General features: G+C 41.8%; 1 protein-coding gene across 2 annotated transcripts in view; it reads left to right on the top strand.

Annotated features, from left to right (window-relative positions):
- The window catches only part of IFT140 (intraflagellar transport 140), a 73339-nt gene extending 55485 nt beyond the window's left edge, over positions 1-17854 (top strand). For both annotated transcript variants that reach the window (XM_032197365.1, XM_032197364.1), the window contains 12 exons: positions 8528-8705; positions 11468-11658; positions 12670-12765; positions 13139-13271; positions 13363-13506; positions 13955-14083; positions 14297-14479; positions 15055-15261; positions 15469-15681; positions 15758-15924; positions 16121-16262; positions 17398-17854. In XM_032197365.1, coding sequence (XP_032053256.1) covers positions 8528-8705; positions 11468-11658; positions 12670-12765; positions 13139-13271; positions 13363-13506; positions 13955-14083; positions 14297-14479; positions 15055-15261; positions 15469-15681; positions 15758-15924; positions 16121-16262; positions 17398-17601 — 1987 coding nt within the window. In that variant the 3' untranslated portion in view covers positions 17602-17854. The remainder of the gene's footprint in view (positions 1-8527; positions 8706-11467; positions 11659-12669; positions 12766-13138; positions 13272-13362; positions 13507-13954; positions 14084-14296; positions 14480-15054; positions 15262-15468; positions 15682-15757; positions 15925-16120; positions 16263-17397) is intronic.
- Positions 17855-17914: the final 60 nt, after the last annotated feature.

Below are 17914 nucleotides of genomic sequence, written 5' to 3'. Positions count from 1 at the left end.
CTGCAGTGAGGAGCTGTGTGTGTACCCTGCAGCTGGCCAGGGGCATGGGAACATAGTCTTTAAGCTAAAACAAAAACAAAAACACCACCATATAAGGTGTATCATTAAATAGTATATTGTAAAATGGTATGACATTCTTGTCAACGTCATGGAGAAGGAGGAATCCAGGCGCAAAGAGAACCCGATTAACAAGGTGTATCTGCAGTCCACTGACTGCACCTGCCATTTTGACACAAAAGTTCACATTGCTGAAATTAAAATTAGAAGAGAATGAAATTAGAATAAAAACATTTAATTTTAAAACAGTATTTGTCTTGTCAGCAAAGTTTCTTTAGCCTTAGTCAGCAGGATCACTTCTGACATGCAGACAAACTGACTGGAAATTTTTTAGGAAGAAAACAGACTCGTTGCTGAGAGGAGTGGAAAATACTTAAATGAATTTCATATAGCCCTATAGTTAGCTTTCAGCTATCAGAACTGAATGTACAAATCTGGCCGTGGATTCATCTGTCCTCTGTGTGCTTGGTTCATTTTTAGTCCTTAAACAGATTAATCCTGAGTTACCTCTTCATACTTAAGCATCTTCATACTTTCACAGCAGGGCAACATCTTCATTACTGTTTTTCCTGTAAATCATATTGCCATACATGTGTGTTTTTATAAGTTTGGTAGGCATAGGTATGTTATTTTGTATTTATTCTTCGAAGAAGCTTCCTAACAACTATGACCATATTTTCATATTTATAACCCATGGAGTTGTTGTTATTGTTTTAAGCCTGTAACTCAGTAGCCGGGTGGATGATATGCATGTTGTAGATGATACCAAAGGCAAACTTCTGCCCAACAGTGCACCTGTTTCTGATCTTCTGAATCCTCCTGCCTCTGATTTTTTTTTTGTGGTTGTTTTTGAAGCCTGAGGATGTATTTTGAGGGCACAAACTTCTTTTTATGTTGCACATGCAAAAATGTAGCAATTGTATTTTTACAAAAGCAGAACAAAGCCAGTCTGATTACTTAAAACTTAGTCAAATTTCTTTTTCTTCCTGCACAAATTAATTTGGCATGAGAATTTTCTACCTCTTTTCTAAATTCCACCCACATTCAAAATAAAAGCATATTCCTCTTAAGTCATACTTGTCTTGGAGTGTTAAGGGGACCGGATGATCTAAACATTCTGATGCTGGTTTAGGGTTTGATAGATATACTTTACTTGAGAAATTTTGCATGTTACACACACAAATCCATAGAAGTCAATGACTTTGCATTTAAGGCAGTTTTGACAGAACTGGGGAGGAAAAAAAACCTTTCTCCCAAGTTGCTTCTTGTTGTGGCTGCAGATGGGTGGGTAGCTGTCTCATGAGTTGCACATGGGAACTGATGCAGCTGAGACACATGGCTCACTTCACTGCCACTTAAACCATGGGAGGTGATGCTGGGACTAGTGAGAAAGGTGGCATTAAATCAGACTGCTTCATCTCTCTAGTTACAGTGAGGTGGTCATCTCAGAAAAGGTTGCATAATTTCAAATTTGTATTGTCAGTCTGTTGGTAGGGACTGTCTTGTTGCAGCTGTTTTGAGATTTGTGATGATGGGAGTATTTCTGGGTTCCTCCTTGAAGAGCAAAAAGGATAGCAGCACAGCAGTCCAAGCCCACCCCGATAACACACCAACATGAAGAGTGTCTGAGGAGCGATGCAAGGCAGTAGTAAGGGTTGCATGCAGTAATTTAGCAAATGCATTGTGACTGTTTTCCAGGGCAAAATTTCTGGTGGATGTTCTTGTCCATAATTAGCTTTTTGCTGTGTTATATGCTAAAGAGTAGTTCTGTTCAGTAGTGGGTTAATTATTCCATGCAATTTGTATAGTAGCTTATGAAATATTTGGGGTCTTTCTGGGTTAAAAGTCTGTTATGTAAATGTAATTTTATTCATGGAGTCTCAATAATTTGGATAATTATTTCATTCCATAGTCAGTTTGCCCATTTCATACCTAATAAATTATGTTTACATTTGTTTATGCAGGGTACAATATTTTATTGACATGGTGTTCCAATGACAAATGGCTCTTAGTAATAATATCTAAAGCCATAGAATTGGGAAATTCTTGAAATGAGTAATTGCACCAAGTCAGAATCAAATGAGTTTTGCAAAGATCCAGTAATTTTTCCTAGCTTCCTCATACCAAAGTGGCTCAGTTATTCATTGTTGTTATAATTTTAATCAAAAGCATTAATTTATTATTAACTTTTGTTGCAACTTTTCCTATATTACTTAGCTCCTTGCTGTTTCATGAAGGTTCTTGTTGGCACTTGGTGACGTTCTCTTTTTTCACTCAGAGATCTTGTGCTTCTAGTACAAACCAGTCAAGGAATCCTTCTGATCCTTAAAAAAAAGATCACTTTAATGAATACTTTTCTATTGATAAATGTGCAGAAGTATATTCAATTCTTAGTCCTTCAAATCCTTTCTTGAGACATAAATGCACTTTCAGAACAAGAAGCAAAGAATACTGATAATGAAGCATCTTTATTTCCATACTGATGAAAATAGATAATGTGATTATGCCAAGTATTGCAACAGAATATTGTGTATTGAAATACCTTAAAAATAGGTTTGGGTCGCTACCTGAGGAAGTCATTAGGTGACTATGTTTTCCTTTTGTCTAATGCGGTACTTACTGCAGTACTTGGGACAAAGGGATTTTGTTTGTTATAATTCATGCTAAACTATAGCTTGATGTTGACTTTAACAGGATAAGTGTGGAACAGACAAATCTATGTATTTGATAGAACATTTTAAGTATTATTCTTTAAGACTTCTGTTGCTTTACCAAGTATTCTGTTTCTTCTAGGGAAGGGTTCATAGGAATAATTACGCATTTTCAATGTTTTGAACATATGTGAGAAATGCCTGACATATTTGGCAGAGGAATGCTCATTTAGTATGATTAACATTCCAGGTTACAACAGCAAAGCCAGCATGCCACGTGCCACCAGTTTTGGCACTTTAGCTCTACATAGATTTTGCACTGATTTGAAGATGAAATCAAAGTTAATTTTTTTAAATGTGTTTAAAATTTTACATAGTGCTTCTCAATTATCAGCTTTGAGTCCCCCCTAACTTTAGATGCTAAGTAGTCTGTCTTGTTTGGCCATGGATAAGCTGTCTGTAGCCATTATGGTCCATGGCTTGATGCTTATGCCCTATGACTGGTCTATCAAATTGTATACGTGTAGAGTTGATAAAAAATTATCTTATTAGAATCACTTACTGTTGTATATTTAGCTAGATTGCATTATTCTGACACTTTTTTTTAGGGGATGTAAGGCGCAACTTGAAGTTACTGAAGTCAAGGCAAGGGTACAAATAATTACCATTTGGAAAATAGTAATAGATGCTGATAATTTTCCTTAGGAAGCAGCACCTGCTTTGTTCCATCCTTTTCCTTTGCATGGTAAACACCCAAGAGCAGCACGTAGGCAGCGGGTGGAGGATAGGGAAAGGGTGGTGCCCACTGCCTCGCAGTGTTTGTCCAGGTCAGCCCAGACATGGTTTACATTATGGTGAGTCTCAGAGTAAACACTTCGCACCAGAATGTTACATCTACTCTGTTTGCAGTTAGCTGAGCTGCTGAGAACCTAACCTGCTTGCAATTTCTTATGCAGTTCCTTGTACAGTGAAGCTTCCTCATGTCTGGTTGCTGGTCAAGAAAGATTCTCCCATGTCTCAGAAGTGAAACCTGGGTGTCCCTTTTGGACAGTCCAGGCTGTGTCTGGGGCACAAGGGGATGCTCACCCACTTCACATGGTTGTGTTAAGGGATGTGGCCTTGCTTGCATAGAAATTAGTGGGAGGTGGTGGTTGAGACTGTGGAGGGTCTTGTACTGAAACTGAGATGAATGTGTGTGTTGTTTTTGTCTCTTGTTAAAATGAGGAGAACTGTTCTACATGTTTTCAGTGACTAGCAGGAAAATCTAGCCACATTTCCATACTATTAAAATGTTATTTATATATAATGTACTGTTACAGTTACCGTATTTAATATTTAAAGCAGAGTACTTAGGATCCTGTTCATCAAAGTGAGACCCAAGATGGAAAGAAATATTTTATTTTTCTACTGGTCAAGATATTTAGAGATGAGATGGAATGAAGCATGTTCATTTTTCAAATATAGCCCATTAAATAGAGCAGGGAGATAGTAGTAATATGTTCAGACACATGAATCTCCAGCACTTTAAATAGTACTACTTTTACTGTTGTTGTTTTTTTAATTCCACGCAAAATGAGCAATGAAAAATGTATAGTAACAGAAGAGTTTGTGAAATCAGGATGTTAGACACTGTAAACATAGTTTCACAGAAAAACAGACCCCGAAGACCAGAGAAAAACAGACCCTGAAGACCAGAGATTCTGGAAGAAAAACTGATTCGTCAAAAATATGGTAAAACTTGCACCTAGTCCGTAGTGGCATCAAAGGTGTTTTTTTTTGTTGTTGTTTTGTTTTGTTTTGTTTTTGTGTGTGTGTGTGTGTGTGCTTTTGTTTTGTTTTGTTTTTCAGACTCCATCATGCTACTGATGTGGCCTGAAGCTTGGGGAGTTTGGGGTGCAGCAGCAGATCTTTTATTAATGTGCTTCATGGGTAGGCAGAGCTCCCCAGAAATGCACAGGGAGCTTTCTTATGGCTCTGGTTGTGCTCTTGCTGCATCTGGTCTTCATTAAGTTTCCAGTTGTGGCTAACGAAGTACAGATGTGAGCTGCTTTCCAAAGGGAAGAAAAGAAAGAGGAGGAGGGGAAGAACAGGAAATTCTCAGAATATGAACTGGGGGAAGGGTAGATCATTACTTGGTGTTCTGTATGTGGCAGTGAGGCCAACCCTGGGAAGAAGAGTTGCTGCCTTTTAAGGACGTAAGGACAGATGGGCCTTTCTTGCTACACTAACAGCTGTTGAGAGAAAACTGATGGTTTTGCCTTGGATTTAAGCAAGAGTGTCCTACTCCTCCTGTTCCTTGTTTCTTAACTTGCCCTGCATTGTTTTGTACATACCCGAAGAGGCAACAAAACTGGTGTGCAGCTGCCCCTCTGGGATGTTATTCTGCTGCTGGAGATGTCTCCCTGATCACTAAGAACAGAACAGGGCAGAATAATTCAGGACCTTCAAAGATCATCTAGTCCAACTGCCTGATCATTTCAGTGCTAACCAAAAGTTAAACCAAATCAATGAGGGCATTATCTCAATGCCTCTGGAGCACTGACAGCCATGGAACCTTGCTAGGTAGCCTGTTCCCGTGTTTGACCACTCTCACAGTAAAATTATTTTTCCTAAAGTCCAGTCTGAACATCCCCAGCTGCAGCTCCAGCCCCTTATCCAGCTTTGTTGACCTCCTCTGGACACTTTCAAGGACCTTAACATCCTTTTTATATTGTGGAGCCCAGAACTGCGTGCAATATTCAAGGTGGGGCCACACCAACACTAAATCTAGTGGGAGAATTTCCTCTGTTGATGGGCTGGTTATGCTGGGTTTGATGCATCCTAAAACGGGGTTTGCCCACTGGTCTGCCGGAGCATGCTGCTGGTTCACGTTGAGCCTTTGTTGTGTTCCATGTGGTGATGTTACTGTAATGCCTTTCTAGTTTGTAAATAAGATACAATAGATAATAATACAATAAAGACAAGCGTAAATATATGAATAAAACTTTATATGCACGTGAAGGCTGCCTTTGCAAGCAAATAGGATGTTACTGGCAGAAACACTTGAATACCTTATGAGCAACAGACCGTAGTATATAGTGTGGTGTTAAAATTATATAGATATTTTTTGTTATTGTTGTTGTTCCAGCCTATCAGTAGCCTGCTTCTGGAACATCTCGGGTTAGTTTTGTAAATGGTTTGGAGCGAGGGAGGAGGAGGTGGAATGGCAGAGCTCCAGCTCGTCAGTGCGCTGAGGTGGGGTACCGCATGCATATGGCAGGGGTGCCTGGGTGGCACGCTGGCAGCTCGCGTGTGGGACAGGAGCTCCCAGAGAGGAATCCCTGGAGCAACAGCAGCTCCCCCGCTGAGTGTTGAAGTTGTCAGGAGCCACTGCTGTTCATGAAAGCAAAATGCTGCCAGAAGGTGACAAGTAACAGCAGGACCAGGGAAACGACTGTCCCCTTGTACGTGGCACTTGTGAGACCACACCTCGAATACTGGGTTCTCTTGTGGGCCCCTCACTACAAGAAGGGTGTTGAGTTGCTTGAGCGTGTGGAGAGAAGAGCCATGAAGCTGGGGAAGGGACTAGAGAGCAGGGCTTAGGAGGAGCGGCTGAGGGAGAGGGGGCTGCTCGCTATGCAGGAGGCGGAGGGAGGCCTCAGCGCTCTACCCGAAGGGAGGTTGCAGCGAGGAGCGTGTCAGTCTCTTTTCTCAGGTGACACGAGGAAGTGGCCTCAAGTTGCACCAGCAGAGGTTTAGTCTGGACATGAGGAAGAATTTCCTCACAGAGGGGTGGTCAAGCATTGGGGCAGGCTGCCCAGGGAAGCGGTGGCATTGCCATCCCTGGAGGTACTGAAGAGGTGTGCGGACACGGCACTGAGGGACACGGCTTAGAGATGGGAGTCAGTATGCCAGGATGATGGTTGGACCTGCTGATCCTGAAGGTCTCTTCCGACCCAGATGATTCTATGATCTTCTAAGTCCTGTTTTGTTTCTCTGCACACCATTATTTTTAACTTTGCGCTTTAAAATATGCCATTTGCTCTATTTCCTTTCAAAAGTTTCCACTCCCTGTAGGCTAATAAGATTTCTCATCCTCTTGTCTCTGTTCAAGTCCACGAACTCTTACATTTATGGCAGTGCAAGCTGTCAAGGCTCTTAAAGATTTTGATTTCCTTTCAGAAACGTGCTGTTTGTTAGTTTGGCACAGCGCAAGCTTGTGCTTCTTCAGGCAGAGTGAAATGGCTGTTGGCAGCAGCTTCTGGCATGCTGCAGATTTTGGAAAGTATGTGTATTTTCCTTGTGTGTAGTGAAGCACAGCCGTGCACATACATGCTAGGTTTGGCGTCTTGTACTAACGACAGAACTTACTGTCTTTGTTGATGAAAGCTAGGTGACAATATTTAATCTGACCTCAATGTCTTGTGAAGATGTTTTTCCTGCCTGTTGCCAGTTTGGGGTATAGGCAGTGGCTTGCATAAAAAAGAAAGTAATTCAAACTTCCTAAAAAGGAGGGTGGTCGCATCTTCTGCTGATAGAAATCAGCATTTCTATGTTACATGGAGATACATGGGCTTACGCTTGGAAGGATCTAGCACTGACGTTTCCGTAAGGCCTTTCCAGGTCAGAAATTACTTCGTTCTGTTTCCATGTTGCTTTTGGCATTTCAGTCCAGGAGGGACTTGGATATGTCAGAAGAGGGCAAGAACATACTGTGTTTGAACCAGGTTCCATATGGACAAGCAGATGTAAGAAATTCTATAAAATATTCAGAGATGTGTTTTTGCTTTTCAGAAGCGAAACTTCTGAATTATCTGAAATTTGTCCCAGATGTATTACTTCTAATCCTGTTTTATTTTCTCTATCCTGTTTGGCCTTAATGAAGTGTATGCCACATACTTATATTTATTTCTACCTGAAAATTTTGCACTGGTTGTAGTTGCAAATAGAAGATAATCTTATTTTAAAATAAATTAGGAAAAAACATTTTTCTGCCTTCATTGACTGTGTGTGCTTGACAGCACGTTGCATCTCATCTGCTTCACTGCTTCCCGGTTAGTCAGTTTCCCCTGTTTGTGCAGGTCTTTCCCACAGCAACTGGGAAGAGAAAAACATTTTAATCATAGGAAAACATGATTGTCAGCCCCCCACCCCCAAAGTGGAAGATTTGCTTGCAGGTGCAAGACCTGAAGTGGCATTCAACTCTTAGCATTTTTTTTTTTCCTGCTTTTATCATTTAGGTGCTTATTTTGTGTTGTGGTGGTGTCTGAGAACGGTGTGGACCACACCTCTGCTGAGGATCACACACTGAAAAAAAAAAACAATATTTTGAATGTTTGTTTTTATTTGTTGGACATACTGCGTTTTACTCTGCAGAGCCTCACTCATAACCAGAATTTATGTAAATCTTCGCTTGTCCCCCATGCAACTGTCGGTTGTGCTGCGGCCCTCCTGTGCAACAGTGCTGTCTGGTGAGACCTGACAACATTGTGTGGGAGCACAAAGCTGAGATGTTGACTGCATCTGTGTTGGCAGATGATTTTGTTAAGTGTAAACTCTTAGCTTTGTGCTAAGAGTTAAAGACTTTGAGCTAATAGTTTAAGCATAGCTTAAAGCTATGGACGTTCAGTTCCAGAACTACCCTCTATGTCTGAGGACTGTTTCTGTTCCTCTTAAATCTTCACATAACAACTGGAGTCTGTTTATTCCCCACTTAACACACCTATATTAATGGTTTTCCCTTTCACTCTCTCCTCTTTCCTTGCCCCTTACCTGCCTAATACACAAGTCTTGATGGTGCTACCATTAACAGCACTTCCCTTCTTTCTGCTTTATCACAGTGAGGCTATCTGGGAGAACATGGCTCGCATGTGTGTGAAGACTCAGAGGCTTGACGTTGCCAAAATTTGCCTTGGAAACATGGGTCATGCAAGAGGAGCCAAAGCATTAAGGGAGGCTGAACAAGAACCAGAGGAGGAAGCCAGAGTCGCTGTGCTAGCAATTCAGCTGGGCATGCTGGTAAGACCTGACAATCGTATGCATCCTGGAATATCCACTCCGTTTAACTAGGGAATAGATTGACAAGTTGACTGTTTCTGATAAATCTGAGAGAGGTGCAAAAATCTTCTAAGTAAAATCTATTACCAGGTTTCCAAGGAGTAATGAAGAATAGTTGTTACAATTACTTTCTTGAAGCTGAGTTTTTATCCTCGGGAAGTAGGCATCCCTTCCAGCATGGTACAGCCCAGTGCTGCACAGTTACTGTGCCGTGCTCAACTGTCTTTCTCTGCAACCAGTGTGAATTCTGTAGGCTCAACAGCCCTTTGGGCCCTTTCTGTGGTCCTTGAAGAGTAGATGACAGTGAGGATTACAGAACCTGATGCCTTGAAATAAGAATTCCAAGAGTCATAGCAGCAGAAGTTTATAGCAAATTAATTTGTCTGTTTTCTTGATTGCTGTACAGAATATATATATATGTATAGTGTATAGTATATAGTAATATAGCATATTTACTATATACATATATACAGTAAAACTACTGCTGAATGTAGGAAGCATCCTTTCAGGATGTTGTATGTATGAAACATCCTAAGTTCTGTCTTACATTTTTCTTGGGGCATAATTCTTCAAACAAACGTTCTAGGTTTGATTAGATTAAAAAGAGATGTACTTTGAAATGTTTTATGGCGAACATTTTAACAAACATATTTTAAGGTCCAGTGTGGGAAATGCAAGGTTAATTTTGACGTGTTTGCAGATGAAAGGCTAAAGGTGTGATCTGCAATAGAGTGAGGACTGGCCTAATGCTCTTCAGCAGCGTAGGCAAGATTGAAGTTTCCTGCCCCAAGGTTGTGAGCGGGCTAGCTGTGGGGATGGAGAGCTCTGTCAAGTCAGATTTGCTGCATGTGCTGTCCCAGCATCGTTGGCTCTCCTGCATTTGCCCAGATTTCCATTGCTGCTTCTCCTGTTATGCTGGCAGTGACTTGCCTGGCTTCTAGCACAGAAAGAGCAGTCAGGCTGTTCAGCCAGCTCCCCTGCCTGGCACAGTGGCAGGCTGTCCCTTGCACCTAAATCTGGAGCCTGACCTGACAGCAAATACATGCCAAAGTGGATTGTGTCTTTTCTACGTAGCTTTGTTTTACTCTAAGTTCTCTGCCCTTGATTACTGTACTTTACCAATATCACTGATGTCTAATATGGAGATGATATTACCACGTGGATGACTGATGTTATCAGGTGGATTGAAAACTGACTGGAGGAGCACTGTCAAGTTAGATGAATAAGAGAGAATGTATTCTTCTTGGTTAGCCTTTATTTTATGTCTTCATCAGTGTTCTGTAAAAAAAAAGTCATAACAGAAATTTTTAGCCTGGGAACCATAGAAAGGTCCAGCAAATGACCAGTAAGAGGGACAAACAGACAGCAGAATTGATGCCATGCCCCACAGTTCACAGGAGATCACAGATTCGATGCACACTGGCAAAATGCTACGACAGCAAAAATCTGGGTCTGTGTTTGTGGACACACCACATCCTGGGGCTTTGATTTGATAACTTTCATCTGTGGGTTTGCTGCAGCTGGAATATTGCCTTCCACCTTTAAGTACCTCATTACCAGAAAAAAATGTTAATGAACTGGAAATACAGAGAAAATCAGTGCAAACTGTTAAGCTCTTGGAAGTGTTTTACAGACAAGGAAATTTTTAAGATAGCCAAATAGCTAAACTTCGGCTTAAAAAGGTGGTTAGCAATCTACAGCTATTTTAGAAGTATAAAAGCTGGAGAAGTAGTGGAACTATCCTGAACTGAAGTGATGGGGAAAAAAAGGAAAATTTAACTAAATGTTTGTAAAAGCTTCCTGGAAGAGAAAGCTATGAGGCTGAAAAGTTCTCCTTCTTTTGGATATTTAGATCTATTTGGAGAGGTGAAGGAAAACTGTAGCAAGACAGATGCTATTTTGCTGCTTTTTTTTTTTTTTATTATTTCATATGGTAATAAAATCATAGTGCCAGCAACTTCCATCTTTACTTTCTGTGCTTTTTTGAATTTGAAACAATAAGAGACAGAAATTATTTTTCTGTCTTGGACAGATAATCTCAATTGACTAAATATAGTGTTCAGCTGGACAGCCATTGGGTGGAGCAGGAAAATGCTCCTTCCACAGGAGTACCTCTCAAAGTGTAAAAATAATAGTTCCTACTTTGCTTGCAGTTGCGTCAGCACAGGCAAAATCCTCCTGTTCTAGTTCTGTCTGAAATTAGTAGCAGTTGTTTCCAGGAATGGCTATCAGTTATCCAAGAAAGAATTCCTGCCTCTGAGACCTGCTCTGAGGTCCCAGAGATCTTCTGGCACTTAATGCCTTCTTGCCAACAACCCTAGTCTCTTGGGCCTTTTGAACATTACTTCTAGGCAGTGTGGCCATTAGCTGTAGCCCCACATGAGTGTATCTCCCCTTTCTGAAGTGACTTACCCTCCTGCTGACAGTGTTTAATTGTTGATGGCTTGCTCATGTCACCCCCAGTTGATACCGTACAGTAAATGTCAGGATCTGAATGCTTTCCTTATTTTCACGTAAACATCCTGTTTCCCAGTAATGTGCTATTCCAGGCTATGTATATTTAGTTGGTTAACCCCCCTGCCTAAATTATTGTTACTTTAATTGCATTGCAATGACCTGCATTAATAAAATTCTCGTAAGTGTGGTGTCTGCTGTGATTTACTGCTTGCATGTACACCTATGAAACACCGAGCTAACGAGCTCTCTGTATGCTTTTCCTTAAGGAGGATGCGGAGCAACTGTACAAGGCTTGCAAACGCTATGACCTTCTGAACAAGTTCTATCAAGCCTCAAACCAGTGGCAGAAAGCCATTGAAACAGCCGAAGCTCATGACCGGGTTCACCTGCGTACCACTTACTACAACTATGCGAAGCACCTGGAGGCAGTGGGGGAGCACAGCCTTGCCCTCACGCAGTAAGCAGCAGCCGATGGCATCATTGCGTTTGGGGGGAGTTGGAGCCTTGTCCTTCTCTGCAGACTAGGGGCAGGATAAGGAGGATGCCTGGTAACGGCTACTAACAATTAATTAAAATCTTTTCCCATTGCTGGTGCTTTCTATCTCAGGGGTAAAAGCATTGTTGCAATAAACAGCCCAGCACCATCCCTAAGGCTAAGCGTCCTGTCAGGGGCCAGTAGTTGAACACCGATAATAATCCAGTCCCCTGCTTGTCACTGGAAGACCACTGCCTGTGATTTAATTGTTTACTTCCTTTGAGAGTCTCAGGCACAACCACAGGATTTGGTTTGACTTGGGTACGTCTGGTGCCCAGTCCTCTGCTGTGACTGATGAATTCCTACAGAACTTGGTGGTTGTGATTTTTAACGTGTTTTGTTTGAAATCTTGTTTTTATATGATTTTTACCATGTGAAATCTCACAATATAAGATCACTTACGTTCAGAGGCAAAGTAGAGCTGTGATGTGATGAGAAAGACCCATAAGATGATCCAAATGGGCAGGAGGGTGAAAGACTCTAGCACTAGCTGGATGGCATAAATGCAGTGATCTCCCAGTTGTGGAAAAGAGGCAGAAACTGCAGTGGCTGGCAGGACTAAGCAAGATGAGCCCAGGGCTTTTGCTCCCTTTTCAGCCACTTGCACAGGGTTGTACTTAATGTTTGGAGAGGTTTCTGGGACATTTCTTTGGAGCATCGCTGGAACTTCGAAGCATTTACAATGCTATGATCACATTGCCTCCCTGATTCCAGGTGCGTTGTACCTTTTAGTTGGGTCTAGTACCTTTTAGATGGTTCTGGCTAATTGCTACAAATCTTAGAGTAACTGAATAATACCAATGGAGCACTGTTATCAGGGTTGCCACTTTGTAGCTGTGGCTAATCCAACATTAAGTGGACTTTTTACACAGGAAGTGAAATAATTCTCTTAAGCTAGTCATTTCACATCTCATCTGTTCTTCTTCTCCACAGCTACGAGAAGTCGGATACACACAGGTTTGAGGTACCCCGAATGCTCTCTGAAAACTTACAAGCCCTGGAGAACTACGTCAACAAGATGAAAGACAAGTCAGTGCTATGCTCATTCCTTGTCCTGAGTGGGACTTTCAGGTCAGAAATAAAATTTGTGTAGAGAGCAGGGAATGAGAAGAGAATCCTCTCAGCTGCAAGTTCAATACCTGCCTTATCTATCCACTCTGATCCTCCTTCAGTTTTTCAGGCACACACCATATTTCACTCAGAAACAGCCACACTAGATAGGTATCTAGGCTGAACTCCCTTTTAGCACAGATCTTTGAATGTCACAGTTGCATTTTGGTAAAACCTGTCTGCATTCTTAAAAAAAAAAAAATGTATCTAGCTTCAAGTTCAAGATCGCAGGGGTGAGAAATTCATTCTCTGGCAATTCTGGTTACTGCAGTTAATATTGTTGCTTTTCTAGGAGCCTGTGGAAATGGTGGGCACAGTATCTGGAGAGCCAGTCAGCTATGAAATCTGCACTGAAGTACTATGCACTGGCTCAGGACTATTTTTCCCTAGTCCGTGTCCACTGCTTTCAGGGTGACATTCAGAAGGTAAGGCAGACCCTTCCTGTTTGTTTCCAGAGCATTCTCATTCCAGGGATGAGTATGGGCATAGCATAAAGCTATATGCTTTCCTTTTCAGGCTGCTGAAATAGCGAACGAAACAGGGAACTGGGCAGCTTCATACCACTTGGCCCGCCAGTACGAGAGTCAGGGTGAAATCAAGCAGGCTGTACATTTCTACACCAGGGCCCAGGCATTTAACAACGCCATTCGCTTGTGTAAGGTATGGGAAGATGTATGTCTGTGTCCAAAACCAAGGTAGGATTCTACCCTGAGGTAGCATACAGAGTGAAAGCGTTACAAGACACTCGTACCATTCTGTCCTGTGATGCATTGCTTGTTCAGTCCTGGTCCCCAGCTATGAAGACGCTCTTGTTTACTGCCTTCATCTTCTGCAGAAGATTCTTCAATAAATGAGTTGGTTATAGGGGTTGGTTGATTATACAGCTCAATATCATACATATATACATGCATCATACATCTCAACAGAAAACTGCATGAAACAAATTGTCATTATTGCAGCTCAAAGTCATTTGAGTAGCTACAGGTTTTACATAGGAGGTGGCTGGTGGGCTACTATGCAACAGTATAAAGCTGGAAGTCTGAAAGAAGACAGAATTATGAACTCAGTTTGCTTGAATACCAAAACTCGAATCTTTGCTTTTGAACAGGAGAACAATTTAGATGACCAGCTGATGAACCTGGCTCTTCTGAGCTCTCCAGAAGACATGATAGAGGCAGCCTGCTATTATGAGGAAAAGGGGGAGCAAATGGACAGAGCTGTCATGTTGTACCATAAGGTAAATGACTTCGGTATTTTTACTAAAAACTTTAAACCGATGCAATTTCCACAGCAGGGGAGCATTAAATCAACAGTACATTTGACTATATGTGCAATTAGTCATTTCTTCATGGTGGATAATGCTTTGTAAAGCCCCTCTAGAGTATCCTGTAAGCTAATTCTGCAGTGCTTATTCTTTAAAAGTCTTTAAAAGGCACATCCTGAATTGCAGGCAGGACATTTCTCCAAAGCTCTGGAGCTAGCCTTTGCCACACAGCAATTTGGGGCCCTACAGCTAATTGCTGAAGACCTGGATGAGAAATCAGACCCAGCTCTGCTAGCCCGCTGTTCTGATTTTTTTATCGAACACGCTCAGTATGAGAAGGCAATGGAATTGCTGCTAACAGCCAAAAAGGTAAGCTCCGTGGATGGACAGAGAGGAGGACAACAGGTATGTACATGCATACTTTTAAGATTTATCTTTTCATAGCTGGTTATTAATAAAGACACATTTGTGAGGCAAGTACAAGTCTAGGGGGCCTGATGACACGCATCCCAGGGTCCTGAAGGAATTGTCTGATGTAGTCACCAAGCCACTCTCCATCATATTTGAAAAGTCCTGGCCATTAGGTGAAGTCCCTGGTGACTGAAAAAAGTGACATCACTCCTCCCATTTTTAAAAAGCGTTGAAAGGAGAACCAGTGAACTACAGACTGATGAGCCTCACCTCTGTGCCTGGGAAGATCATGGAAAAGATCCTAGTGGAAGCAGTACCAAGGCACAAATATGTTCTTTGTGAACAAAATAAGAAAGTATATACTTAAATATGAGTTGATGGTAGGGCACAATGCCTCAAATGTTCTACTTAGAGAAGCCACATCTGCTAACATTTGTGCCTTCATATAGCTTATTTTTAAGGGTTACACCACAAACAGTGTGAAGTATCACGGTAGTACTTGCAACAGCTCATTGCTTTCTTACTTCCTTTAGTACCAAGAAGCTCTGCAACTTTGCTTGAAGCAGAACCTGACCATCACAGAGGAGATGGCTGAGAGAATGACAGTGTCTAAGGACTCCAAGGACCTCTCTGAGGAGTCCCGGAGAGAGCTACTGGAACAAATTGCTGATTGCTGCATGAGACAAGGCAACTACCACTTGGCAACCAAGAAATACACACAAGCAGGAAACAAGTTAAAGGTCAGTTTGGACAGGCAGAAAAAAGCTGGGGAGGCTGAGCCTCTTACCTTTATCAGATTTTGCAACAAGAGTGGTTTGAGAAGTAAATCCTGAGACGGTTTTCATAGAGTAGGCTATCCAGATGAGACTTCCTAGCCATTTTAGTAGAGCCTGTGTTTGTATTCATATTTTTCCCTCTCTGACCTCCCACCCTTCTTGCATTGCTAGGCTATGAGGGCACTGATGAAATCTGGAGACACAGAGAAAATCATCTTTTTTGCGGGAGTCTCCAGACAGAGAGAGATTTACATCATGGCAGCCAACTACCTACAATCACTGGATTGGCGCAAGGACCCAGAGATTATGAAGAACATCATTAGCTTCTATACTAAAGGAAGAGCCCTTGACCTGTTGGCAGGATTCTATGATGCATGTGCTCAGGTATGTCCGCCTTCTGTGATTCTTCACAGTTTGTTAGCTCTAGAGCAAGATACTCACCTGATCTGTCTTCCTGCAGGTAGAAATCGATGAGTATCAGAATTATGAGAAGGCACAAGGAGCACTTACAGAAGCATGTAAGTGCCTTTCAAAATCAAAAACTAGAAGTCTTCCGGACCAGGAAAGCAAACTCGCACATTTGCAAAGCAAGATGGCCCTGATTAAACGATTCCTCCATGCTCGGAGGTAAGTTGTGGTATTCAGAGCATGCACACAAATGACAAAAATATACAAGAAGACATTCATGGTTCAGTGAATAACTTGGAGAAGACTTGCTTCTGTATATTTTTATAGCATAGAAACAGATGGAATTTTAAAAGGGCTGTTGGCATTCAAGACCAAAGAGTAATCTGAAATATGAGTAACTATGCTCTTTTACTAGAGTTTATTCTGAGGATCCCAAAGAAGCAGTCAGACAATGTGAACTTCTTCTAGCTGAGCAAGATCTTGACAGCGCCATCCGTCAGGGTGATGTCTTGGGATTTCTGGTTGGACATTACTTACGGGTGGAGGAATTCCATGTGGTAAGTTAATTCTCAGAGCCTGAACTTTATATAGACCAGTGCAGCTTGGTATAAGCACTGAACTCCTATGGGAAGACATTCTATAGTACAGATTCCTTTACAGGAGCTAAATGGCTTGGCAGGGTGTTGTATGCTTAAGGAACTATCTTCAAATGATTATATTTTTAATTACATGGGACTGAAAAGAAAGCTCAGAGAACATGGAGCATAAACAATGCTGGATTCTTAAATACTTCCCGTTACTAGAGATAAGAACAGAAAGGTCTGGGTGCATTGTCTCAGCAGCTGCACTGGACTTCATTTGCCACCTCGCCAAACAAGAAAAGAAAATTATAAAATTATAGTAATTTGAGGCACTAGTAACTCACTTTGTTGATGGCAAACCGAACACGTCAAGCAGTGCCTGTAGCCAAAAGGGTCTGCCACATCCCAAAGTGCATCAGGCACAGTATTACCAGTGAGTCAAGGGCAGCGATTTCAGTTTAAAACTATTCCTCCTTGTCCAGTCATTATCTGACTGAGCAAAAAGTTGCTGTCCATTTTTTTATAAGCCCCCTTTAACTATTGAAAAGCTGCAATGAGGTCTCCCTGGAGCCTTCTCTTCTCCAGGCTGAACACCCCCAGATCTCTCAGCTGTTCTTTGTAAGAGAGGTGCTCCAGCCCTCTAATCAACTTTGTGGCCCTCCTCTGGCCCCACTCTGTGAGCCTCATGGGTCCCTTCCAACCTGGAAAATTCTATGACATGCACCAGGGTTTGGACTAAAACATAGTCTGCTGGTACTATGGAACAGAAGGATGCCAACTGCTCGTTTCTCCAGCTGTACTGATTAACCTTACTTGCAACGTGTTGTTTTGACAGTGCTTCAGCTAGCAGGAGAATGTAAAACCAGCCTTTGAGACCCGTTCTTTCTTATACTGAAGAAGATAGAATTAACAAGCCCCTGTGCAAAGGCTTCATGGTATCAAATGCTGAATTGTTCTGACCTAGTGTTAGCTCCTTTCCACCAGTGAACTCCATCAGTTCAAGAGCTCATCAGCTAAGCACTCGAGGCAGATGCTTTTTACACTTTTGCTGGAATTTGTAGAAGCAGTACACCCCCACACACCTGTAACAGTAATCTGTGTTTTTCTTTAGGCTTACCAGTATCTGGAAGAGATGCGGAAAAGAATTCCATGCACAAACCTGACTTACTATGTCAATCAGCAGACCATCGAGGCAGTTCACAGAGGAGTAGGCATTCCCATAAACCAAAGCCTGTTTCCAGAGCAAAGTCACCACAGCAGCATGGAGACCAAGGAAGTGGAAGAAGAGGTGGCTGAGGAAGTGGAGGATCCCTGATGATTTGTACTTACCAAAGACTTTAACACTAGGTCATTTATTCTGTCCTCATTAGGGGTCACACCAGTCAACCCACTGCTGCAGACAGACTTTTTGGTTATTACCAAGAAATTTATTTTTTTCTGCTTGACTGTACAAGCAACATTACTGAAATTATGTATCATTTCAAACACTACATACAAAGAGCTGGGTATATAGACCCTGTTCTTAATCTAGTTTTAGTATTTTAATAAACCTGAAGGGAAAAAAGAGAGAGAGATGTGTATTGTAACTTCAGTCTTGTTCAAGTCCAGAAAAGAGCGGAGGTAAGAAT

This window comes from Aythya fuligula, chromosome 15, assembly GCF_009819795.1.
Source record: "Aythya fuligula isolate bAytFul2 chromosome 15, bAytFul2.pri, whole genome shotgun sequence".
In the NCBI taxonomy this organism is placed as follows: Eukaryota; Metazoa; Chordata; class Aves; order Anseriformes; family Anatidae; genus Aythya; species Aythya fuligula.
This window is presented reverse-complemented; position numbering and strand designations above follow the sequence as displayed.